The sequence below is a fragment of the Talpa europaea genome (genome assembly GCF_964194135.1).
Source record: "Talpa europaea genome assembly, chromosome: 5".
NCBI lineage: Eukaryota > Metazoa > Chordata > Mammalia > Eulipotyphla > Talpidae > Talpa > Talpa europaea.
Window position 1 is genome coordinate 16,921,020 of NC_140071.1, and position 26,658 is coordinate 16,947,677.

Below are 26,658 nucleotides of genomic sequence, written 5' to 3' on the forward strand. Positions count from 1 at the left end.
TTGAGTGTGTCCCAAGGTTTGGGTTGTTAACATGGTACACGTTGGGTGGATCTGAGTCACATTGTTTCGAAAATGCAGAATTTAAGAATTCCTGGTCTATTGGGTTGACTGGCAGTGGTGATGTTGGTTCCCGCCCCCTATACCCTCTCCACGAACATATGTTTTCAAGTGTACAAGTGCTGGGAGCCCACTGTGTTAGTAGTGTGGGAGGTGCACTACTGGGCTCCTTTTCTAGTGCAGTGAGCAAAAACAATGAACTACTCTGTGTGTGCGCACGCGTGGACTTGTGTGCACAGCAAGGAGGGAGCATCTATTCTGAAGAACAAAGAAATAAGGCAGGGAGTAAGGCTAAAAAGGGTGGGGGGAAGAATTGGAGTTTTATTTTATTTTAAAGATTTATTTATGCATACAAGAGCTGGGGTACAGGCCAGAGGTGTGAGGGGTGAGAGGATTCACTAGAGACAAAGTAGGGAGCAGAACAGGCGTATCTACTGAAATACACTGCTGAGGGGAGCAATGGGCAAGACAGGAGAAGTCTGCTGCACCTTGTGGGTTAGCTCACTGGTGGGGGATCGAACCTGTGCTGCAGTGGCTGGCGATAGCTTCACAGTGCTGAGACTTAACCCCTTGTACTACCAGGGAGGCCCAAGTATTGGAATTTTAAATAGGGAGCTCAGGAAAGGCCGCACTGAGCAGGTAGTATTTCAGTGGCATCAGCAGGAGGTGAGAGAGCAAGTGTGTGATTATCCCAGAAGAACGAAGCAGAGCAAAGAGCAACTGTAAAGGCCCTAGGTGGGTGTCTGCTCACTGGTGGCAGTATCTGTTGCCTCTGAGGCTGCCCGAGTCCCTCTTGCATAGACAATGTGCCAGCCCATTAGGCAATGGTGGGAGTTGGGCATAACATTAGGATTCCCTAGTTGTCTGACTACAGAAGTGTCAGGGAGCCTCACTCTGGTGCCATGTTCTGAAAAGACTGGAACCGTGTGTGGTTATTATCTTCCTTTTGCAGGAGCACTTTGAATATCTGAGAACTCCAGGTATTTTCCGCTCAGGAGCTGGAGTACTCTTGAGGAGGGGGAAACACGAGGCCCACAGTAGAGACTGCAGGCTGGGTGTTGGCATGTTTTCTGCTGGCCTGCAGGCCGGGTGGTCAGAGCCTTGTGTGACTGCTGTGGACGCGGGCCCTGGGCAAAGGCACTGACAGCCAGAAGCAGAGCTCCCCCTCTGCCTAGCGTGAGGCCCAGGCAAGCTGCCTAGCATGAGGCCCAGGCAAGCTGCCTGCCCAGAGCTTCGCTGCACCCCACAGAATGCAGCTGGAGCAGACCCCAGTGTTATCCAGCAGGCCCCAGTGTTATCCAGCAGGCAGGATGTTCTGCCTTCTCCCTGCTTTTGTTACACTGAACTTTACAGATAAGCAGTTGAGCACTTACTCTCAAGAGTAATAAGTCTGTCTTTGTTGGAGACCAATTTATTTCCTCATAGTTGTCTTCATTACAGAGATAAGAGAGAGATTTTAAATGCAGCCCTTTTTTTCATTTTTTTTTTTTTTCTTTTTAAACCCATTTAGGACACAGTGCTTTGCACCTCGCAGCCAAGAACAGCCACCACGAGTGCGTCAGGAAGCTCCTTCAGGTAAAATGGCAATGACTTAAAATGATAATCCTGTCTTTTTTAAAATTTCAAAGTAACCTTATCTATGAACCAACAAACAACCTCTCTCTTCCTCCCTCCCACCCCCCCTTCCTCCCTTCTCTCTACCTTTCCCTCACAGTCTTTTAAATACGGTCCCAGAACCTGGGTTTCTATGACAGTTGTAGCCAAGAAAAGTATTTTAATCGCAGTGCCACTGGTAGAAAAGGGAACCTAATCAAAATTTAGAGTATCTCTCTGGGATCCAGCCTTTTTAAAACCCATTTGTTCAGCGCCTCCTATTTTGAAAGACTTGTGCCCTTTCAATTGTTAGGTTTTTTAAAAAAAATGCCACGCTCTTGGAGAGTCTTACAATACAGTATCTCCAATATCCTCATGTTCTGTCTTTCAACCATGGGTTGACTACAATTCTTAAGGAGCAGAATTTCAACCTTGACTTCCTGGTATGTAACTTGATGAGATTTTGCTTCTTAGTTTTTGTTTAAGTTCTTGGTTTTATTCTTCTTGATAATTTCCAACCAATTCCATGGTTTGATAACTTTGCTAGGAAGTTTATAATGATCACTTAAGGTGACAATTGCCCTAAATCTTTAAAGATGAATATTTAATGAACTCCCAATAGCACTTTGTACAGTAACCCCCAGCTGTTCCCAGTCACTGAGCAAGCTGGCTGTTCTCAGGAACAGCGCGGAGCAATAAAAATATGTGTTTGGAGTACTGTCTGTTCTGCTGAACTGTGGTCTCTGCTGGCATGAGCATGGTGTGGGACCCAAGGCATCTTGCTTTAATTTGACTTTGCATTTCTAATGCAGAGACCAAAGACGTGGTCACATTCTTTGACTTGTCCTGTTCTTGTCTAACATTACATGAGGCGAGCTCCTGCCAGGGCCAGGAATGCTTAACCTTAACAGGTCTTTGAGGCGAAATTCAAGAAAAATAGATCTTCATCTGTGATTATTATTTTTTATTATGAGACTTCTCCCCAAAGACAATTAAAAGAGAACTTTTCTTATCTCCACCTCTGGGATCGGGCTTTCTGGATAATGAAAATCATTGTTCAGGTACCCTGCCTCCACATCTTGGGCCCTACCTCATTTTTTAAAACTTATTTGTATTTTAACTCACCATTCCCATCCTGGCTTGACTATCCAGACCTTGCATCTGGCTCTGATTTTAAGGAAGAATGAACCTGACAAGCTGGAAATCCTCATGGGCAACGACCAGATATTCTAGCCTCTAATGTAATTTTATATCTGGTTATGCAAATGGATTGGTTTTTCTCTGGAATCTTTGAAGCCTTTAAACAGTTCCTTGTGCTGTTCTAAAATTAGGTCAAACCATGGTAAGTTGTAACTTGATCTCCATTCTTCTTACCACTGAAGGGCAGATGAACACTTCACTCTGAAGTTGCCTGTTCTTGCCTCCCTCACTTGCAGACTGTCTGAATGCTCTTCTCCTTCTTGGGTGGTTGTTAAAACATGACTCTGATGTCTTCCCCTTGAGTTGCATTTGCCGGATCCTGTGTCTGGTCAGTTCTTCCCCTCTCATCTTGGCAAGCCATGTCCTCTGTGATGTGATCCCTGTTGTCCCCTGCCACCATTCACCCCTGCATCCTCTGCATTTCCTCCTTTCTCTGGCCTCCTAGACATTTTCCTTACCATCTGCCATGACATGGTGCACTGGGTCAGGCTCTGAGTAAATACTGACCAAGCGCACAGCCCCTTTCCTGATGGCACTTGGATTCTGGTAAATAAGTAAGTCCACAAACACATGTTCAAGTTGCACAACACTAGGAAGGAAATGAACAGGCAGCTGGGCAGGCCCAGTGAAGGGTGCATGATCAGAGAAGGCCTTATGGGTAGGTGCTGTTCAAGCTGAGGCCTCAACAGTGCAAAGAGCAGCAGTCCAGGCAGCCCACAGAGAGAATATAGAAGGGCTAAGGAAAAGCACTACAGAAGAGGGCAAGCCAGTGAGCAGACCTGGGCAAAGCGGTAAGGAGGAGAAGCACACAGGCGCTCTGAGGCTCCGACGGGCAGATTGTGGTTCACCTGAGTAGAGTGTGGAGCTGTGAAAGGCTTGTCAGTGAAGACTAATATTCACAGTTTGCAAAGATACCTGACTTTAGAGAGAGATGATTAAAGGGAGGAAAAGCAGAACTCAGAGACACACTGGTAAGGGTCATAGCTGTCCAGGTGCAAAGGTGCTGGCTCAGGTAAGTGTGGCGATGGAGGAGCAGAGAGTAGATCCAGGGTGAGTTTTGGAGATGGAATGGACAGGACGTGGTGATTAAAGCTGGGAGGAGAAATCAAAGTTGACTCAGTGACTTCTGGCTCAGTGACTGGTTTGCTGTGGCCCTTTCACAGGGACAAGGAAGAGAGGGGGTGATCAGGCAGGGTGTGGGGAGAAGAAGCCAGAAGTTTTGGCCTGCTGTGCGTTAGGTGCTGGGGAGACAGTAGCATGGAAATGAGAATTAGGCTGTGGGATACCAAGCCTGGAGCTCCGAGATGGCACCTGTTGTGTACAGAGAAGAACACAGGCTGTTTGTTGCCCAGCTTGTCCGGGTTTGAATCCTGCCCTGCCACTTAATGTGATTTGAGCTAATTATTAGCTTATTTGTGCCCCAGTTTCCTCTTCTGAAAATGGAGTAATAATATCTAACTAGGGTTCCTAAGAGTCTTAAAATGATTCTTTGAACAGTTCCTGCCACATACAGCTAATATTAACCATGTAAGGAGACTTACATGATATTATTAAGATAAAATGCATTTGGGGGTCACTGGCTTTTGTTTCAAGCTGTGGATGTATTTCAAGCTACAGATGTGGATGAGATAGCCCAGGCGGAGAGCTGAGCGAGGAGCTGAGGAACGCCAAGGTTGTGTGTGTGGCTCAAGGGAGGCGTGGCCACAGTCATGGGAGGAATATCAGAAGGGGGCGGGTGAGGTAGGGCTGTAGGAGCCAGGAGAACAGGGTGCTGGAAAGGTGAAGTGCCCTGAAGGTGTGAGGTGACTGATATGTGGAGGACAGAAGTGCTTATTGTCCTTGGAAATGTGAAGGTTGCTGGTGACCGAGACTAGAACCTCCTGCCTGCAGTCATGAGAGCAGACACCCAACTGCAGTGGGCTCAGGAATGAATGGCAAGTGAGGGAGCGAAGATGCATGTGGGCAGTTCTCAAGAGAAAGTTGGTTTTGAAAGGGCTTAGAGAGTCAGGGCAGGGAATGGTGGGGGAATGCTGGGATCTAGATGGGAAATCTGAGAGCATGTTTGGTAGCTAGTGGGGATGACCCAGTGGCAGAGTGATGGTACCAGGGAAAGCGGGGCACGCTGAAGCAGCAGGGGGTGGGCAGCTTGCCTCTGTCATGATTACATGGATATGAGTCTCCAAATAATTCAAGTATTCATGTTTATATCCTTTCTAATGAGTCTGTCATACCTTTCAGGAAAAGGGTGAACTGAACAGGAGTGAATTTTATTATATACATTTTATTATATTTTATTATATACATTTATTGTATACATTTATTTATTATATACATTTATTTATATAATTTTATTATATATATTTATTTATTTTTGTCTTGTAGTCTAAATGTTCAGCCGAAAGTATTGACAACTCTGGGAAAACAGCTTTACACTACGCAGGTAACTTTCATTCTCTTGTCTTCTTTCTGCCATAACAAACACTAACTTTTCATTTTCCTTATTTAAATCATTAACCTTACCCTGTAATTCCTGGTGCTACTTCATTGCCTTCATTGCTATGTATTCCCATTTTACTTAGTTTACAAAATGTGTAACATTGTAGATCTAGTGTTCATCAGTTGCTGGCCAAACAACCGGTATAGAATGCATAATTGTCAATTAGTTTGATAAACTGGATCAGCTGGGTCATTTTACAGTAAAATATGCATTTCTCAATTATAACAACTTTGTATAGGAAACACACATGTACAAGTAACAATTGAACAAATTGGAAATGTTACCAAGAAATTATTTCCAAATTGGCTCTAGATTAACATGTTATCTTCTTTTAACTAAAGAGCTTTTGTTTCTAAGTTTTCAAAAAACAAAATTAACAACACTGTATAATTTGTTCTAGAGTCTAGAAAAAAGGGTGAATTTTATAGAGAAAATATGTGTTATCAAAACCTAATAAGGATAGTATGAAAATAAGGAAGTTGTATGTTTATCTCAGTGATATAGATGTTAAAATACCAAATACAAGCACCAAATATGATATATTTTATGTATTTATTAAAAACATTTCATTAGAAAAAAAAACTGTTGTGCTTGTTATATTTAAGTGAACTCAACATTCTTTTTTTTTTTTTTTTAATAGAGGCATGCTTTATTTATTTATTTAGTTTGTTTGTTTATACATGCACTGGGTACAGTCAGAAGCGCGGGAGGGTGAGAGAATTCGCCAGAGCAGGGAGCAGAACAGGCAGAAGGACCGAAGTACACTGCTGAGGGGAGCAGCGGGCGGCAGGAGAGGTCTGCGCGCCATGTGGGACCCTCCTCTGGTGGCCAGGGAGCAGCCGGGCATCGAACCGGCGCCGCAGAGGCTGCGGGCAGCTTCGCAACCCAGCGCTCAACCACTGCGCCACCGGGGAGGCCCGAACTCAACATTCTTGTTTAAAGGAAGAGATAGTCAAACACGTTTATATTTTTCAAGTTGTGTGATACAGAGTTTTTGGTTTGAGGTGCAAAAGGGATATTAATTTCATTTACCAATGATTTGTTTTATTATCACACAGCTTCAAGGGACACTGAATTTGGAGATGATTAGATTTACAAGTTTAGTGCTAACTGTGGAAAAGCTAAAGTAATGAAAAGCTAAACCAGTGTTTGCCTAAAGGCAACTGACAGTCACTACCTTTAGGTTTGGATATCACCAAATTTAACAGTCACCTGAAACTTCCTAACTCTGAAGCTTCCTAACACCGTCTGTCGTCATCAGCTAGACTGACTGTCTACAAACTGGGCTAACAAGGAGCTGTTCCTTCTAGAGGTTCTGATGCCCTGGTTGTGAGTGTGGCTTTGTGATGGTTGTGGTGTTTGTTTTCCTCTCCCTCAGCGGCACAGGGCAGCCTTCAAGCCGTGCAAGTTCTTTGTGAGCACAAAAGCCCCATAAACCTCAAGGATTTGGTAAGTACCAGGCGACCACTGGCTTCCTGAGCTCTCTGGGCTACGTCAAGTGTCACTAAGAAGCTAGAGAGCAAAGTACTTGGCAAAATTCTTACTTTCCAACCTAGAACCCCTCCTGCAAGGTGGATTTAGTATTTTCCATTAGGCACTTACTATATATGTGTATTTGTTTCTAAGGGTTGAGGTGTAGTATACCCTCAAACTAAATATTAATAAGGTTTAATGTCTTGATTTTTAGAAATAAATTAGCCCATATAGTAGATCTGTTATTTTCCTTCTATACCCAAAGTGTCACTTTGGGTACTCCTGGTTAGGGTATCCCAGCTTTGAAACTATGTCTAGTCGATTGTAACCTCACTGGGCTATTTTGAGAGTAAATTTATATTCCTTTGGTTTCTGGTTATGCAGTTAAATTTCCTGCTATGCAGGAGGAGACATATACCCAATGGGGATAACATAAAGTGAGTTAATAGAATTTGTAAATAATTCCATACTTCCTGAATCTCAGTAGTTTATAGCCAGAAAGATTAGACTTTCATAGAGGTGAAATTTTTAAAATGTGTCCAAAATTATGCTTTAAAACGACACTTTAACCTTGTAACGGTTGTAAAAATCCCCATGTTAAAATAATGGGATATTTTGTGACTAACCTTTTTCTGTTGCCTATTTGAGTACTTCTACCTGAAAAAATTATTGTCAACTCTGTGGACTGTATTTATGGAAGTAGAGAAAAAACTGCTTTCTATGGTTTTTACCATTTGAGTCAGGCCCCCTTCACCCTAAGATTGTAGACTAGACCCCTACATACTCTTCTTGTATTTTTGCATTTGTTTTATACTGTAATGTTTACATTCTTAATCTACCTTAAATACTTTGTATATGAAATGGGGATCTAATTTTCTCTTTTCCAAAGGAATTGCCAATGGTCATTTTACAACATATTAAACAAAGCATTCTTTCCATCAGTTTCTTTATCTAGTTCTATGTCAGTAGTAGACAGACTCATGATTGTGATATTTTTGATACCTGATGAGACCATGAAAGAGTATGCTTCCAAGAAGGGGATCGTGAAATGTTAGGGTACATGTAGGTGACACAGAAGAAATTACTTAGAGGTTAGTGGGACTTACTGGTCAGCCCTTTATTTCTCCAGAACCATCCTGCGATAAGCATGGCAGAACTGCCTTGAGACTACATACTGAGTGTTCCACTGTCTCCCACATCATCACTAGACTGAGTGATAACTCAGTTATCAACAGCTCAAGAGGCTGACTGTTAGCCAACAGTCAGTGAAATTCTATAGGAAGATTGTACTAAGATATAATTATGGGCCTATCATGACACTCTGTAATGATGGCTCAGACATAAGACCAGCAGGAGGATTCAGGAATACTTAGAGGAAGGACCTCTACATTTCTGGCATTTGGTGTCTGAGTTAAATGTTAATCAGAATTTGTTCCTAGGATGGGAATATACCACTGCTTCTTGCAGTTCAAAATGGCCACAGTGAGGTCTGTCGCTTTCTCCTGGATCATGGAGCAGATGTAAATTCCAGGGACAAGAATGGAAGGTACCTCAAAATTAGAAGTCATATGATTTCAGTGCTATCCATATTCCAAGAGGTTTTTAAATTATCATTATTGGATCTTTTGTGACTTTAATTTATGTACTTTCATAATTTCCTACCTTTTTGATATTGAAGAATTTCTTTTGGCTTACAAGTTTTCCCCGAGACATCCGGGTGCATTATTGCTAAATGAGTCTATGGTGAAATTATTAAATACTGAAATGAGCAGGATATTTCCTTTGACTTTTCATGCCAAATTAAACACATTGGTGGTTTTTTTATAAATAATCATGACAATGCATTGTTCCTTTAAAAGACTTGGGGCAAGAGAAGGATAAGATGTGTGCTAGTCATATTAAATTCCATCATATTTAGTAGATTATGTTTAGAAGATTATGTCTGCTTTATTTGATCTACATTGTTTAATGTTTTGATTTCATCTAAAGTGTTAAAAAGTGACTACCTAATTTCCTCTTGCTCACATTCCATTTTAAATGGACTCTTCCCAAGATTAAGGGTCTACAGTTTGATTGGCACCTGATCTTTTCCCTGTTTTTAAGACAAATGACATGATTTCATAGGAAAGCTTTGACATTTTATTAGTACTCATTTGCTGTCTCCTTTTTCCATTAGGACTGCTCTCATGCTGGCTTGTGAGATTGGCAGCTCTAACATTGTGGAAGCCTTAATTAAAAAGGGTGCAGACCTAATCCTTGTGGACTCTCTTGGACACAATGCCTTACATTACTCCAAACTCTCAGAAAATGCAGGAATTCAAAGCCTTCTATTATCAAAAATCTCTCAGGATGCTGGTATGTGAAAGAAAATAGCCAGTGTTGTTTTAAGTTTATCCACTCCATTTTCCCCAAAGGATAAAGGAATTTGTACAATATGATATATTTTATTATCCTTTTAAACATATTCTTAAGAAAAATGAAGTGCTAACTGTTGTGTATATTGTGTATGTGTTTATTTTGTGTGTATTGTATACTCCCACCCAAAGTGGCTATGAGTCATTATAGTTCTTATCATTCTTTTTTCCCACCTTTTCCTCTATAGATTTAAAGACACCAACAAAACCAAAGCAGGTATTTATCTTTGTGGGGTGGGCAGGGATATTTTTATATCTTTGTTAGAATTTGGAAATGTTCTGATTAAAACACTGTTTGGTCCATTAGATAAGTAATAACTGTTGAAAATGCTTAAGGAATGAAATGTCTTTAGAATAAATTATTAATCACTATAAGTTGGTAAACATTTTCTTAATGATTTACCTTATTTCCAAAGCATGTAACTTTAAACTTACTACTTATATATTCATCTTTTTCTGAAATGTACTAATATTTCCTAATGGTGTGAAAGTTTGATGTGGTTTAAACTCACAGTAAGTAACAGTATTTTAAATTCTTATAATATCACATGGATTATACACTCATACCCATGGCAAGGTTTGATATCTAATGAAGGTGGGAGGTAATAACTTTTGCTTTTAATTGGGGCTTTTCCAGAACGTTATTAGTGTTACACCCAAGAACTAGAACAAAGAACAAAGTTTGCCCTGTTATTTTGGAGTTTTTCCTAAAAGGGAAACTTTATGGTTCACTTTATTAACAAGGTACATGTTTGTCAGATTTATCTATTTGCATGTCAATGTTCTTGACAAAATTGTAAGCAACAAATAATACTGATTTTTTTATGTGCTAATTGTGTTATTTATCCCTAACCTCGAGAGATGAGGTTCTCCTTCCCCCCATATATTTGTATTCTTTAAGAAAATTAATGGGAATAATGCAAAGGTGGGGGAAATATCACTGCTTTGCAGTAAGATGGAAACTAGACCTGGGTGCATTTTAGGTTCTAATTGTGACAGACAACTCTTGATCCTCCTACTTTCCAGTTCTCTACATCAGCTTAATATGGTTTTGTCTTGTTTTTGTTTTGTTTTGTTTTGTTTCTTGCTATTAAAACATGGCTGCTGGAAGAAAACTTGGAGCATGCATTATTACTTATTTTTATGTTGGTAACTGATTTCAGATCTTGATGAAGTAAGAAATGCATGAACTGTTGAGGTTTTTCTCATTTGTTTGATGAAGCTATTTACTCAGTCTTTACTAACATAACTAACCCACCTCCGTTCTTTGGATTGTGCTAACTTTCAGCATGATCAAGTCTCTAAAATAAGCTCAGAAAGAAGTGGAACTCCAAAAAAACGCAAAGCTCCACCACCTCCTATCAGTCCTACCCAGGTAAAAACAAAAGCAAACCAACAATGAACAAACATACAACAACAAAGCCATAATTTTGTCATTTTATGTTTAGGCCAAAAACAAATGTTTTAAAACTGATGTTTAATTCATGTTCAATTTTTTTCTTTCGTGATTTTAAATTACAAATAATGCTTTGAATGATTGTTATTAATAGTATGGAAATAATGTTGATTCTTATTAACTTCGAAGCTGAAGAATGAAACAGTATCTTCTTTAAAAGCCCCCAAAATATTTCTCAAAACCTCAGGACAGAACTTTTTCTTAGTAAGATCAGTCTACTTTTAGTTCCTAAAATTAAAGTGCTAGTAAAAGGTGGGAAAAAGAAGCATCTGGTAAGAGAGTTAGAAATGAGTTTTAGTTGGTTTCTTAAGATGTTAATATGCCTTTCTAATTTCTTTGAAAGTTGGCTAATATTAAAAGCAGCTTTCATTTCTGAACATACTGTATGACTACTGAATAAAGGAGAAAGCTGGATATCTATGAAATGCAAATGAAAACAAGATGGGGCTTGTTATTAAAATAATTTTAGGCCATGAAAGGGATAATCCATATTCAAATAGTTGAGAGAAATATTTCATCCAATAGGTAATTCAAATATGTTGGCTTATGCATTAATATTCTCAATCTACAGTAGATGTTTTATAGTTTTAATTTGATTCTAGTAAATATAGGGGTAAAGTTACTTAGTTTAAACTGCAGACTTTCAAAAACTTGGGCTATTTGAAGAAGCTAAATCACATTGAAAATATGTTATCCCTGAATTCATTGAAATTAAACATAGTTACTATTAGATTTACTTACATAGGTTAAATAGGTTAATTCTTTAGCGCTGGAGAAGAGCAGGCATTAAAGAAGCAATCCATATCAGTGGTATAATTTTTTTTTTTTTCAGTTGAGTGATGTGTCTTCCCCAAGATCAATAACTTCAACACCACTTTCGGGAAAAGAATCGGTATTTTTTGCTGAACCACCCTTTAAGGTATTTCCTTTCTATGTTCAATTTTGCTGTTGAATCTTATGATACATAACAGACTCGGTTGACATTTTACAATACTGGCAAAATAATATACCTCTTAATGATTGAGTAACATCATTTTCATATTATTAGTTTTCCTGGCATGGACTCCTTACAAAAAGAGTGGAATGAATACATTACACTCATTAACTAACAATTTTCTTCATTTAAAAGAAGAAACAAAGATAAGAACTTTCCTGATAACCAGTCTTCCTACCAAACTGAGTTAAAATAAAGCCAATTGACATAAAAGACATTTTTGTTATTCTCTGGTATCTTACTGAGAAGTAATTATGTATTTTTAACTAAATTTCTTCCTGACTGTAATAATAAAGCATTTCAGAAATTTTAGAAAATCCACTAGGTCTTTATTACATCTGATTCTGTAGATGTGTGGTTGAAAATTATTTAAAAGAGTAGAAAAAGATTTCAGCTCCATATCTATTTACCTAAAAAATACTAGGAAATTGTATGTGGAAAGAAAGTAATTGTTAAACTGAAATTTCAATGTTATAATTTTGTTTCTCCCATCTAAGAATGAGAAAGGATAAATTTTCTAACTTCAGTGCACATTGATTTGAAAAAGATTCTACCAGCTGATCAATTCTCTCATTTTAACTAGATTTTATTAATAAACTCTTAAGATGAGTAACTAGACAAAGCAATGTCAGACATTATGCTCTTATAATTAGTACTTTAGTGTTTTCTAGTGTAATTGTGGCTCAAAGAAGGCAATGTATTCCAAATAACAGTGTAAACCACCAATGGTAATTTTCAAAAGTAGAGTGTAAAAATTTTCATTTGCTAAAAGTACTTAAAGATAAAAAATGACGCCATTTAAAATAACTAAAATTTTAAAAAAGCATCAATTATTGGTTTGGATATGAAAGAATTAGAATTCTGTTACTCTGCTGATAGGAATGTAAAAATGGAAAACTACTTTCAAAAATAAGTTTTTTAACAGTTTCTTTAGGTGTTAAACCTAACATATGACCTAGCCATTCACTCACAAATATTTACCCAATAAAATGAAAATCTTTGTCTCAAAAAGTGTTATACTACACATATAGCAGCTTTATTCAGATGTCTTCAAATAAGAAGCAACCCAAATGTCCTTTAATAAGTGAGGTGATAAAGAGAATGAGATATATCCGTGGGTTGTTGGAGTATCCTGAGCCATTAAAAAAAATAAATGAGATGCTGCCTAAACAGCATCAAAGATGAATTAGAAAATCTTCATGTAGCGTGAAAGAAGCCAGACACAAAGAAATGTTTTGTGACATTCTATTTATAGGAATTTTAGAAATGCAAAAAGGAGAGTAGTGATTGCTGGGGATGGGGTAGGAAAGGATTAGCTCTGTGGAGGCCTGAGGAAACTTTCAGGGTAATAGAAATGTTCTGTTTTTGATTACAGTGATGGTTCCATAGGTATGTATTTGTCAAAACTCCTCAAATTGCAAACTGTTAATGGATACAGTTTATTGTACCTGAATGTAGTTGAAAAATAAGTACATATTTTTTAAAATGAAAAAAAAAAGCATTTTGTACAGATAAGAACTTGCCAAAATTAAGCCACTTTATTTATCATTTCGGCCTTTACAAAATTTCCTTTGCTGAAAAATTATATCTCTTATCATGGTCTGTGGCTCATCTAGATGAAACATAATAATTTTTGGCAAGTCACTGTATTTTGTTTTGAAATAAGAGTCTGGCTTTGACGTTACAAGACTTTTTGCAATAAATTACAGACTTTCAGGGACAAAGGTTTATGGGAAATCTTTATGGGATCAATTGTTGATCCAAGACTATAAGAATTTTTACTTCCTTATAAAACTTTATCTTCCCTGACAGGACTTATTTATTGCCATTTCTTTCAGAAGTATTAATGCATATTAATGGCAGATAATTTACAAAATGATAAAAATAAAAGGTATTGTTAATATATTTTAATCAATTTATTATCCAAATAGTTAAAACTTTTATTTGACTTCATTATGAAAATAGTATTTTCTAGCTTATTACCTAAAATTATTACAATCTTAAAAGATACTTTTATTGTACTTACTAAATGAAATTTCTGAAAACCATTTTGAGAATATGTTCTCTGGACCTCTGTTTTAGAAATTATGCCTTTGTAGATTATTGTCACCTTTACTCACTCACATATGTTTTATATATTCTTTTCTTGATATTTTTTGTTTTTCTAGTAGGATAACACCAATTCTGGAAATTGGAAAAATTAGTTGATTCTTTTGTGGGTTGTCACATCCAGAAATATTCTTTTAAGTCATTGTTCTTATGTTCCAGCAGGCTGAGATCAGTTCTATCCGGGAAAACAAAGATAGACTAAGCGATAGCACTACAGGTAAGACAAAGTCTAGTCCATGTCCTTTCAAGAGAGCAGAGGCCACATGGGAAGCTGTGCTTGGGGGAGCCAGAGATGGCCCTCGTGCCGCCCTACAGCTGCTAATAACACACAGGCTGTCTGTGTTCAGAGTCCTCACCAAGATTTTACGGTGTCTCTGAGCTTGGATGTGAGAAAATATATCTCTATTTTCATTTGTCCCTAGCCAAATACTAGCACTTCCTTCCATTACGAAAATAGGCAAGAGCTGCCAGTGGTATTAGCAGTCCAGTGAGTTTGACGCCAAATGAATTCACAGTGTCTTTTACCTGTTAACTGCACATATCTTGAAATATTATTTACAGTTTCTTTACTAAAACTGATGGCAGTCATTGGACCTGCTGCTGGATCTTATTTGGCATGTTATAAAATAAGCTCTTAAATTATGAATGCCTATGTATTCTGTACTTTCAAATGTTATTTTGCGATGAGGGGCATGGCCCTCGGACCATCAGCCAGCCGCACTCCTCAGAGCTCAGTAGCAGGGCGTCTCTGAAGGAAGGGCCTCTGACCATCTGCTGGGCTGCCACAGTCTGACTTCTCTATTTCGGAGTTTGATGGGCACATGTTAAGATGGTGTTAATGGAATCAGACAGAGTTTAATTCAGTGTATTAAGAGGTCATCCTGTGTGTTTAGCCCCCCAAAAATATAGTACAGTACCTTCAAAATAAATTTAAAATGTGTCATAGCTTATGTCATAGACCCTTTTTGACTCAGCTTTCAGGTTTTTATAGTCAATTATCCATTTCCTATGCATCAGTAGCTTTCTATTTACAGAATTTAGAAATACTAAACTTTCTCTAATTCCTGGCAGAGATCAGTGTTCTTGGAACTGAACAATTGTCACACTGAATACTTTGAAAATCCTCCATTATGTCTTAGAAGTAACTTCTGTGGTTGGGGATTAAAGTGTGGCTCCCAAGCTTACCAGACGTCATTCAGGGGACTCACAGGGTCATGGCTTAGGCACCAGACGTTAGAAGCAATGTCTTCTGTGAAGGTGAAAGACACTGTGAATGTTCTTCTATGAAGAAATGTAATTTAACATGCTGCCAAATTAAGATTTAAGTTTTCTTGAGTGAATTAAATGGCATAAGAAGATAAAAGATATAAGAGTAAAAAAAAAAAAAAAGAAAAGACAATCAGTTCTATGTAGGTTGTGGTCTAAAAACTGCTGCCAGCCAGCGGTGAGTGAAGAATGGGCACCGGAACTGCCCCCCCACCCCCACCCCATCTCACCAGCCCACTGCTTGGTCCAGATGACAAAGGAAGACTTTCTGGATGAAAGCAGTAGTACATTGAATTATATTCTGGAGCAAATTATCTTGTGTCCCTGAACACTGAGTAGCATTGCTTTTAGATGCTATTTCATGATAATTTGTAGCATGTCAGATAGTTGTGGTTTACCAGCAGTGATTCCTGTGGAATTCAGAAGAGAAAAGACTTTCGTGGTGGGTGGTCAGCAAGTGCTTTGAGGAGGAGACAGAGTTTGTCATGGGTGTTGAAGGATGCCTAGGAGTCATCTAGCCAGAGAGCAGCTGCACGGGCAATTGTATGATGTAGAATTAGAATGGCTGCCTCATTTTGACAGTAGAGAGGGTGTGCTATTAGAAACCTTGTATCTAAGAAAAATGGAAATATAGAGAAAATCACAAAGCATAAGCCTAAAAATGTAGAAAAAGCTCATAAAGGCTTTAATCTGGATAAAGGAATCTGGAGATTGCTTTGGGAGAGAGAGCAAGGGAAGCACTCAAACCAAAGGAATGACCCTACCCCAGCATGTTTCAGGAAGACTAGTCTCTGACAGTGTCATGCAGGGAAAGGAGAGATTTGTTAGGAAGCCATTGCAGAGTTTCCAAGTTTGATGATTAAGTTTGAAGTGGAGTCATGCTGGTGGGAATAAGAAATGTGCCCACTTCCAGAAATGTTTCTAACAGGATTCACTGAAATGGGACTCACTAGGCATGACAGGAAAAACTCAACTATGGTGTCACACTCAATCAAGTGAATGGAAAATGTATGAGCAAAGCCATCACTTTTCAGATGACAAAGCTACATTTAGGCCTCTCATATTGTGCTAGGGATGCCCCAACACGATAACACAGCAACCATCTGTCCAGCTGGTGGGGCCTTTCATAGTCAGCACTAGTTTTTAAAGAACTGGATTGGGCTAGAGAGTGAGCTTGTAAGAGGTTGAGAAATAGCAGTTTAATTTAATTTAATTTAATTTTTTAAAGATTTATTTATTTTTATACAAGAGCTGAGGTACAGGCCAGAGGCATGGGAGGGTGAGAGGATTCACCAGAGACAGAGTGGGGAACAGAACAGGTAGACTGACGAAATACACTGCTGAGGGGAGCAGCGGGTGTGACAGGAGAGGTCTGCAGCACCATGTGGGATTTGCGCCGCCGGCTGGGATCGAACCCACACTGTCAGGCTGTGGACAGCTTCACAGCATGGTGGTCAACCTGCTGCACCATCGGGGAGGCCCAGCAGTTTAATTTTAAAAAATATTATTTTAAATTCCCTTTCTCTTTTCCCAAGGTGCTGACAGTTTGTTGGATATAAGTTCTGAGGCTGACCAACAAGATCTTCTTGTCCTATTACAAGCAAAAGTTGCTTCTCTTACCTTACACAATAAGGAATTACAAGATAAGTTACAGGTAAGTAAATAGATTGCTCCCCCAGCCTGTTCTGTAAGGCCAAGCTATTGGTGCTTCAGGTTTAGTCAGGTGAGATTTTGTTTTCAACATCTGCATTGGTGTCTACTTTGTAAATATAGCCTTGAGCAACTTAAAGTTTCAAATTGTTTATTGAGTTTTTAATTAACTGTATTTCTGTAAATTGGCAAATTATATATAATGTATATGCTATATATATAATATATACATATGACTGTGTCTACTCTGTGACTAGCTATTCATTTAATAAAGTTGATCATTTAGCAGATTTGAGAAGTTGATAAGAAATAGCAGTAATCAGACTATTATCTCTGTTGGTAACTAGAATAATTTTAGAAACAAAGGGAAAACTTGAATCAGAGTCTTGGTAGCCAAATTAATTCTAGTGCTTTTAAGGTGGCACAGCCTGTCTTGAGAAAGCATAGAAGGAAACTTGTTCATCTGACTCTCCTGTCCCAGGCCGTATTTGCATATTTTTTTCATGGGGTTAAGGATACACACAGAAAGCTTCCTTGCTCTTCCATACCTGATTTTGGGGTCTGCCTTCTCCTTCTAGTTGCTTGCTTACCTAACCACACCTTTGGGGGCATCTCCTTCTTGCCTTTTGCAGGCCAAAGCACCCAAGGAGGCAGAAGCAGACCTGAGCTTTGACTCTTACCACTCCACTCAAACTGATTTGGCCCCACCCCTGGGCACAGCGAGTGAAACCTCACCCCCAGACCCCAAATCATCTCCGCCTGTCTTAACTCAGTCCTTGGTGAAACCCACAGCCGACAGCGATGTCAGCATTCACCAACTCCAGGAGATTCTGCAGGACTTGCAGAGGAGACTGGAGAGCTCTGAAGCGGAGAGGCAGCAGCTCCAGGACGAGCTGCAGTCCAGAAGGACAGAATTCGTGTGCGTAAACAATGCTGAGATTTCAGAGAACGGCTCCGACCTCAGCCAGAAGCTAAAAGAAACTCAGAGCAAGTATGAGGAGGCCATGAAAGAAGTCCTCAGTGTGCAGAAGCAGATGAAACTAGGGCTTGTCTCCCCCGAGAGCGTAGATAGCTATTCCCAGCTCCGTGAGCTGAGGCTGAGCGAGGAGGAAATAGGTGTGCTGAAGCAGGATCTCCAGAAGGCATTAGAAGAAAGTGAAAGAAATAAAGAGAAAGTGAGAGAGTTAGAGGAAAGACTTGTGGAGAGGGAAAAAGGCATGGCGATGAAGCCATCTGCGGAAGAGTATGAAGAGATGAAAAGTTCCTATTGCTCTGTGATTGAGAATATGAATAAGGAGAAAGCGTTTTTGTTTGAAAAATACCAGGAGGCCCAAGAAGAAATCATGAAATTAAAAGAGACACTGAAAAATCAGGTGCCCCAGGAGGCCGGGGATGATGCTGGGGACATGAAGGAGGCCATGAATCGCATGATAGATGAACTCAACAAGCAGGTGAGTGAGCTCTCCCAGCTGTACAAGGAGGCCCAGGCCGAGCTGGAGGATTATCGGAAGAGAAAATCTCTGGAGGACGTGACAGCTGAGTATATTCATAAAGCAGAGCACGAGAAGCTAATGCAGGTGACAAACGTCTCCAGGGCTAAGGCAGAGGAGGCGCTGTCTGAAATGAAGTCTCAGTACTCAAAAGTGTTGCATGAGTTGAGCCAACTCAAGCAACTGGTGGATGCACAGAAGGAGAACTCTGTGTCCATCACAGAGCACCTGCAGGTGGTCACCACGCTGCGGACAGCTACCAAAGAAATGGAGGAAAAAATCAGCAATCTGAAGGAGCACCTTGCCAGCAAGGGTGCCCAAGTGGCCACGCTGGAGAAGCAGCTCCTGGAAGAGAAGGCGGCAATGACTGATGCCATGGTACCCCGGTCCTCCTACGAGAAGCTCCAGTCATCTTTAGAAAGTGAAGTGAGTGTGTTGGCATCGAAATTAAAGGATTCAGTCAAGGAGAAAGAGAAGGCCCATGCAGAAGTTAGCCAGATTCGAAGCGAGGTCTCCCAAGTGAAAAGGGAAAAGGAAAATTTTCAGTCTCTCTTGAAATCCAAAGAGCAAGAAGTAGGCGAACTTCAGCAGAAATTCCAACATGCTCAGGAAGAGCTTGCAGAGATGAAGAGATATTCTGAGAGCTCTTCAAAACTGGAGGAGGATAAAGATAAGAAGGTTGGTGAAGTTGTGTTGTTGTTTGGGTCAGTAGCTATGAGACCTGAGGGTCAGCCTTTACGAAAGGCAGCAGGGTTAGCGTTCCTTAGCACCAGCCTTAATGAGCTCCATTAAGGAAGCTGAAAAAAAACTCAGAGCTCATTAGACTATTTTTTTAAATCACTGATCTTCTACTACTTCCCTGACACTAAAGCATTTTCACATAGGTAGTACATATGTGCCCCTTAAAAAATTCCTTTACAGAAGCTTCGCCAAGTTTCAGGGGTCGCAAGTGAACCCACAAACTGAAAAGCATCTTGAGCGTCAAATCTGTTGGAATCCAGACACATTCCTCCATCATATGGAAACTCAAGTACTCCCAGACTTAATTCTGTTTCCCGAAGCTTCATGAGTTTTCATGAGTCAATATAAAAACTGCTTTCTGGGTTTCATTTTCGAAGGCGGCAGGGAGGAATGTGGGGCGCAGGCAGTTCGAGATGGTGCTGGCACTTAGAGGTGGTGCTGGAATTGGGGTAGAGGAAGACAGCAAAGCATGCTGCTGTGCCTGAATCTGCTCTGCTTCCTAGTCCCTGTGTCAGCTGTTCTGAATGGCATTGATGAGAGCACTGTTTCTCCTTTATTCTTTCATAATGAGTCTTTCAAAAAGCTTCCAAAACTAGATGGTTAGGGGGTTGTGTTCACTTTAAAGCAAAATGTCAGAGGCATCAGAGCTCCTGGAACTTTATTCCTGATGGTCCATGTCTGCAACATTGAGCATGACATCTCTCCTAATAAAAAATTCCTGAAATCCTGTTTCCCATTTAGTTTTTCAGCAGGATACCCTTTTAAAGGTAAAAGGACATCAACATCATAGCTTATGTTTCCTTCATGCACCAAAACACAGTATTTCATCAGGGGCCCTTATTTGAAAGTAATGGTTGGGTTGTCTGATGTCATTATTGATTTGATTTTATGGGTTGTCTTTAAATAACAGGAGAGGAATTATTGCAGCATCTTGAATCCCAGAGGCCGGAGAGACTATGTCCAAGACTTAGAAATACCTGAAATTTTGCTTTGGCAGGTATGGTCTTGCCTATTCATATAATTTTCTTCTGTCACTAGATAAATGATATGTCAAAGGAAGTCACCAAATTGAAGGAGGCCCTGAATAGCCTGTCGCAGCTCTCCTACTCAACGAGCTCAAGCAAGAGGCCAAGTCAGCAGCTGGAAGCTCTGCAACAGCAGGTCAAGCAGCTACAGAACCAGCTGGCTGTGAGTGACCATGTTTCTGCTGCCTGGTTTGGGGTGGTGGGTAAGGCAAGCGACATATCAACTCAACTGTTAGTGAACAGAAGATTTGTAGCCTAAAGAATGTATAAAACTTCCAGCGGGCTGTTGATTAAAGATTACTTTGGTGAGGGCAAATGAAAGAACTGGTAGATTCCCAGTTATTATCTGCAGTGAGAGGGGTTACGGAGTCACTGGGAAGGGAGGAATAGGCAGGACAGTGAGAAGAGGCTTCTGTCTGCTCATCCACTTCTTTTCACCCCTTCTGCAGTTTTCTGCAACAATCCAAACTGTCTGGCAGTGGCAGGAGCTACTTATTAGGGGTCAGGATCTCTGGCATTCCTGGTCTACATATCTGAAGCTTCTTATTTCATCCGGGAAAGCTCTCGTATCTGTATTGGTTTCCTATGGCTATTGTAAAATGAACTTGGTTTAAGACAACACAAATTGATCATCTTTACAATTCTGGAGATCATGAAGTCCAAACTCAATTTCACTAGACTGAAGTCAAGATGTCAGCAGGGCTGGTTCCTTCTTGAGTCCCTGGGGTGAATCCAATTGTTTCGTCCCTTTCTAGCTTTCAGAGACCTCCTGAATTCCTTGCCTCATGGCCACTTCCTCCACCTTCAGGCACATCACAACAGCCCCTAGTTTTGTCCTCTCCTTGTTTTTCCACTTAGAAGGACCTTCGTGCTTAAATTTAAGCAACCCCCTCCCCACCGACAATCAGGATAATTTTTCACCCCATCTCAAAATCCTTAATCACATCACCACTGCAAGAGTCCTTTTGCATATGGATAACATTCACCTGTATGGAGCATGGGTATCTTCGGAAGACCATTATTTCACATATCACAGTATCCATTAAGGTTTTAGTTGACAAGAGTATGTTACATTTTCCACATGAAGTCACTCCTTCTGTGTATATTTGCATAAGCATGTGTACACATTTTTAAAAATAAATTTGGGATTACAATAACTACTTTTTACATGACTTTTCTTCTAGAGTTGACATATCAAGATATGAAATAGATTTCTTTCCCCTAAGAATATTGGCAAGTGCTCAGAAATGCTCAACCTAGTAAGCCCACAACAATTTATTTTCTGTGCTAGTGTTTAGCGGAGTGTTCTCATGGCTTTTGCTTTTGTTGTTTAAACACTGGCTAACAATGTGCAATGGTCTTTTTCTAGGAATGTAAGAAGCAACACCAGGAGGTCATATCAGTTTACAGAATGCATCTTCTGTATGCTGTGCAGGTATGGCAGCCCCACGCGGTATCTGGGATCCCTACAGAAATACCACACCCTGTGTTGCCCAGACTCCCATCATTAAATTAGTAGAATCCTTTTCATTGGTAAATTTTAAAATGTCTCTTGCTTTGCTTTCGATTAGTGTCAGAAGCTCCATGTCCTGTTTACTGGGAACAACCTCATTTGCTGAGAAATGAAGGAAGGTGTGGCTTTTGCCCCATCAGGAGCAGTCCAGGCTTGCTTTTCCAGCCATGTCAATATTTTCGGCACCATCAGCACTGTCTCACCCTGTGCCTGTTAGTGTTCTGGCTAGCTCAGCTCACATTGGCAATGGAGAACCCAAAAACCCTTTGTGTAGGGCTCTGGAAGACCCAGCCTCTTCCTCCAGCAGGAAAAGAGCAGGACCTTTGCTATGACCCAGTTCCTCATAGAAATGTGGGAATGGACAAGAGGAAACAATCCTTGGAGAGCCTGGGGGAAAGCCCAGGACTTAATGCCAGCCAACCATCTTATTCCTTAGGGGAGACAGTACCAGAACTTAACTTAGGTCCTAATGAGTGTCTTTGGTTTGAATGTCCTAGGGCCAAATGGATGAAGATGTCCAGAAGGTGCTGAAGCAAATCCTCACCATGTGTAAACACCAATCCCAAAAGAAGTAAAGTGGATTCTTTGTAGGACACTGCCCCTTATTGTCCTTGTGTTAGATCTGGAACTGTTGGTAACCACTGCCAATGTTCTCATTTGTGGTATGTGCCGTGACCTAGCATAGCTTCTTCCCTTTCCAGAGGCTTCTTTCTGAACACCATTCCAGAAGACTCTCCTGCTCAGAACTTCACCATGGCAGAGGTGAAAGGCTTGGTTATCTGGTCAGACTCTAGAGCTGTTCCTGGTCTGCATCTACCCCACATGGCTTCATCATCGCCCGTTCCTGCACTCAGGCTGTGCCGTTGAGCATGGGAGGGCTCTTTTGGTTGTCAATCCCACCACATGATTTAATTTCTAACCAAATAGTATGGCACTGCTCAATTAAGATCCTTTATCATGATACCCTGTGGATTTAAAAACTCTTAATTCCATCCTTTGTCCCCATCTGCCTTACAGATCTCCTCCCTGCTTATCAATCCAGTTTGATAAGCATTAATAACTAAACAGGTTAAAAAACTAAAGCAAGTTGTCTTTGAAAGTTCTTAAGTAAATCATTGACATACTGCAAATTTTCTATGCAAACTTGCCTCCTGCTATTCTCCATGAAGCTCAGGAAATCCAAACATTTGTGTTTCAACAAAGGATAGTAAACTGTGTGTTTACAGCCAAAAGAATGCCTCATAGTTCATAACCTCAATTTTTTGAAAGTGTTTTTTTTTTCCTCTACAATATTTATATTGGCTCTTAAGGATGTTTTCATACCTAAGTCCCTAAAGTGAAATTTACATTAGACTATATTAAAATATTTTTTAGATAACCATGCATAAGACTTTTTAAAAATAGAACTTTTTCCTCGACATTTTCAGCTATAGCAAAAGGTAGTTATGTATTCTGAACTCAATATGAGCTGCCCCCAATAGCCCTAGATGTCCTGCCGATGTGTCCCCAGGACTGTGGCATATGTCTAAATACAGTAAATCCTTTTTATCCATTGAATATGTTCAAATGCCACAGCTCATACCAGGCCCATAGATTATCTGAAATGCTGTCTGCAAGGACTGTTAGCACCAGTAGGGTAAGCATGATGGTGCCTAGCAAAATTCATGGGGGAAATGTTTCTGTTTACTTCAATGTTAAATGTTTCAAACTTGCTACCAAGTTGACATTGATCTTTTTGAGGGCTGTGGACTGAATACAAAAGTCTCTTAGGTTATATATGGCTGAACGTGTAGGCTGCTCTAACAGGGATCCCCAGACCCCAGGGCTGCCTGGGCTCAGAGGGCGCTTGGCTGCATTGGGTGATGGTTCATCTGTGTTGGAGGAAGACCAATGCCAGCAAAGCAAAAATGGCTTTCATGGTGTTAGTTTTCTTAAGTTGTTTATAGTTAGGCAATTTCGAAAATGCTCCAAAGAAATGTGAAAGAACTTTTTGTTGTAGCACTTAAGAAAACACTAAACATCACCCCCCCCTCCTGCCCCCACACAGAAATGCTGCAGAGTATGAAACTTGAGACATTTTGTAGGATGCCTGACAAAGTATATAGCCTTTTATCTTGTTTCAGGATACATATTTATTACAAGTACTCTGGTTAAATATTGAAAAGTTATATGCTGTAGTTTAGCATTTTGCCTTTGTAATTTACAGAAGACATTGCAGAAAATAAACTTTTGTTTCATTTTGCATATCTGCTGTTGATTTTTGGTGCATTCTTAGCACATCTATGGTTTCTGAAGATCAGGTCCGTGGTGTTGCAGGCTGACATGGTTTCTATACCCTGCTTCCCTTCATGGGAAGCAGTTGTCTGAGGTTGCTTACTGATCATCCTGTCCTGTCTATTTCCTAGATCCTGGTTCACCTTGAACTCTGCCCTGAGTCCCAACCACGTGTGAGCAGTTAATCCTTTCATTCAAAATTGCCCCAGGTTGATCTGTCATCTCTTTAACTATTTAAAAACCTCCCATAAGAGGAAGAAATCTCTTGTTTTCTTTTTTTAAAAAGTAGCACACATATGTTAAATCAAATACATTCTCCTATCACATTACAAAGATAACTCATTTCTGAAAAAAGCTCTTATAGGGTGAATTCTTGCAAGTTGAACTCATAATGAAAACACCAAATACCAATGAAGCAGAAACAATTACTAAGTATTAAGCTAACATTATTCCTCCCCATTAAGGCGACCTTCCTTCACTCACAGCACGACTCTATTGCCTCTGCTTCAGCCCTTGTTGCTACCATATGCCAATCCCCCCAAAGAGAAAGGAATGGAAATAATGCAAACAGTGTATGAGGTTATTCACCTTTAAATTATCAAGTGCATGTGCATCCTGAGAACTTCAATAGACACCAACCACACAACTCAGAAGAGGATTTCATGAGTACACTTGGCTGGGCACAAACCTAGGTACCAAACCAGTCTTTCTAGTTGGGAAAAAATGCCTTATTTGAATCAGGAGATGAAAAAAAAATTCTCATACCTGCATCACTAGATACAGGCTATAACTGTAGGATGAATGAAATCAGCTGAAAGTGTCTCCTGCCAAACCTGCCTCCAGTTCTGCCCGAGGCAACAGCCCCTAACTTTCTTAGTTGAGCGTGAGATAGTCTGTGTCTATATAGGCACATAGACATGTATTGTACTTCCTCCCTTTATTTATTTTTTACTTCCCCCTTTAAATATAGAAGCATGATATATAAACTTCTGGATCATTGTTTTTTTATTTGAAGTATCTTGGAGATTGGTATCAACACACTCATCTCACTGTTTTTCATGATTGCACACTATTTCATAGTATGATTGCACTAGATATTTTTAAACCAGTTCCTCATTAATGGAGTATTTTACAGTCCTAAAAATGATGCAGTGACTATGCTATATAAAATGTCTTTATGCAAGTGTGTGCGGCTTTTTTGGTTAATTTCCTCATTGCCCATTTTTATACTAGTTTCCGTCATGTGATTCAGACAGAGAGATTAAAAAAATAGTATAGGCATCATCACAACGAGTGAGAAAGAACAAGCTTTTTTTTTCCAGTTTGAACAATAATTTGTTTTCCTTACATAACTTTTAAGACAGACTCCAGAGTCTTTAATAATGAAACCCACCTTTCTTAAGATAAATACATGATATGCTGTGTGGGGGAAATGCTTCCAGGACATGTTGAAGCACAATCTGTTGCAATGTGGCATGAGTGTGGAATGCTGGGCGCTGACAGCAGCAGAAACACTACCCAGCAAAGATGGGGATGATTTTTTTCAAGCAGACTTAAAAGGCAGAAATCTCACAGCAGAATAAGCTAGAAAAAGCAGTAGACCGAGGTATTTATAGAATAATAATATTTAAAAAAGATTGATGCATACAAGAGCTGGTATATAGGCCAGAGATGAGAGTGGGGGGTGAGAGATTCACCAGAGACAGAGTGGGGAGCAGAACAGGCAGACTGGCTGAAATACACTGCTGAGGGGAGCAGCGGGCCAGTCCGGAGAGGTCTGCTGCACCATATGGGCCAGCTCCCTGGCCTAGGATTGTACTTGTGCTGCAGTGGCTGTGGATTGCTTCATAGTAGTAAGACTTTTAACCCCTTGCGCCACCAGGGAGGCCCAGAAAAATAATTTTTGTTCACTAGTTTGGGGCAGAGAACTGTCAAGCATGAGAATGTGTAGTGTACTAAGGAAACAAAGTACAAGAACTAAACTACTGGCCATCATGTGTGGGCTATAGAACTGGTTGATAAGCAACCCATGTGGGGTCCAGCAGCTCGAGGAATAAAACCCTAAGAGATAGAGTGAGTAGAAAGCAAAAAAAGACACATTACTATATATTAAAGACCAGGTCTTAAAATAGGGAGAAACAGTATATTCAACAATAACTGAATTTACTAGATTCTATTGATAAATGGAAGATGTGTAGGGGAGAGAAAGGAGCAGAACACAGCCAAATAATGTTAGCTTTTAACAGAAGAAATAGGTAGCCAGGGCCCCCTAGGTGCCATCTCCAACTATTTTGAAACCTGTGCATTTAAATTTGTTTAAATCCACATTGGGGCCTCCCTGGTGGCTCAGGCAGTTAAGCGCCCCACTATGAAGCTGTCCACAGCTTCTGCAGCACCGGTTCGATCCCGGCCAGCTGGCGAGAATCCCACATGGTGAAGCAGACCTCTCCTGTCTCGCCCACTGTTCCCCTCAGCAGTGTATTTCAGTCAGTCTGCAGGTTCTGTTCCCTGCTCTCTCTCTTGTGAATCCTCTCACCCTCCTGCGCATCTGGCCTGTACCCCGGTTCTTCTATAAATAAATAAATCTTCTAAAAAATAAAATAAATCCACACTGCTGGGCAGATTAACAGCCTCCACCCACCTACCCAAGACATCCAAGTCCTAGTCCCAGAATCCAACTATGTTCTGTTTACAAGGCAAAAGGGAAATAGATTTGGCAATAGAATTAAGGTTTCTAATTAACTGAGCATAAAATGAAATTATCCTTGATTATCTGGGTGGGCCCAAGGAAATCAAAGGGCCTCTTAAGTAGAATAAGGAGTCAGTTGGAAAGAGACATAAAGGTGCTACATGGCTGGCATTGAAGATGGAGGAAGTGGCCATGAACCAAGGAAGACAAGTGGTCC

The 26,658-nt window shown here is 40.2% G+C and overlaps 1 protein-coding gene across 3 annotated transcripts in view; it reads left to right on the forward strand.

Moving 5' to 3' along the window:
- RAI14 (retinoic acid induced 14) overlaps window positions 1-22,053 on the forward strand; it is a gene marked incomplete at both ends in the record, with an annotated part of 102,770 nt that extends 80,717 nt beyond the window's left edge. For 2 of the 3 annotated variants that reach the window (XM_084233160.1, XM_084233159.1), the window contains 14 exons: window positions 1,568-1,632; window positions 5,233-5,290; window positions 6,726-6,796; window positions 8,260-8,366; window positions 8,997-9,175; window positions 9,423-9,451; window positions 10,523-10,609; window positions 11,523-11,609; window positions 13,956-14,010; window positions 16,595-16,713; window positions 17,342-18,877; window positions 19,979-20,128; window positions 21,335-21,400; window positions 21,976-22,053. In XM_084233160.1, the coding sequence (XP_084089286.1) occupies window positions 1,568-1,632; window positions 5,233-5,290; window positions 6,726-6,796; window positions 8,260-8,366; window positions 8,997-9,175; window positions 9,423-9,451; window positions 10,523-10,609; window positions 11,523-11,609; window positions 13,956-14,010; window positions 16,595-16,713; window positions 17,342-18,877; window positions 19,979-20,128; window positions 21,335-21,400; window positions 21,976-22,053 (2,687 nt within the window). The remainder of the gene's footprint in view (window positions 1-1,567; window positions 1,633-5,232; window positions 5,291-6,725; window positions 6,797-8,259; window positions 8,367-8,996; window positions 9,176-9,422; window positions 9,452-10,522; window positions 10,610-11,522; window positions 11,610-13,955; window positions 14,011-16,594; window positions 16,714-17,341; window positions 18,878-19,978; window positions 20,129-21,334; window positions 21,401-21,975) is intronic. The other variant, XM_084233161.1, reaches the window with a different exon arrangement.
- Between the last annotated feature and the right edge of the window lie 4,605 nt (window positions 22,054-26,658).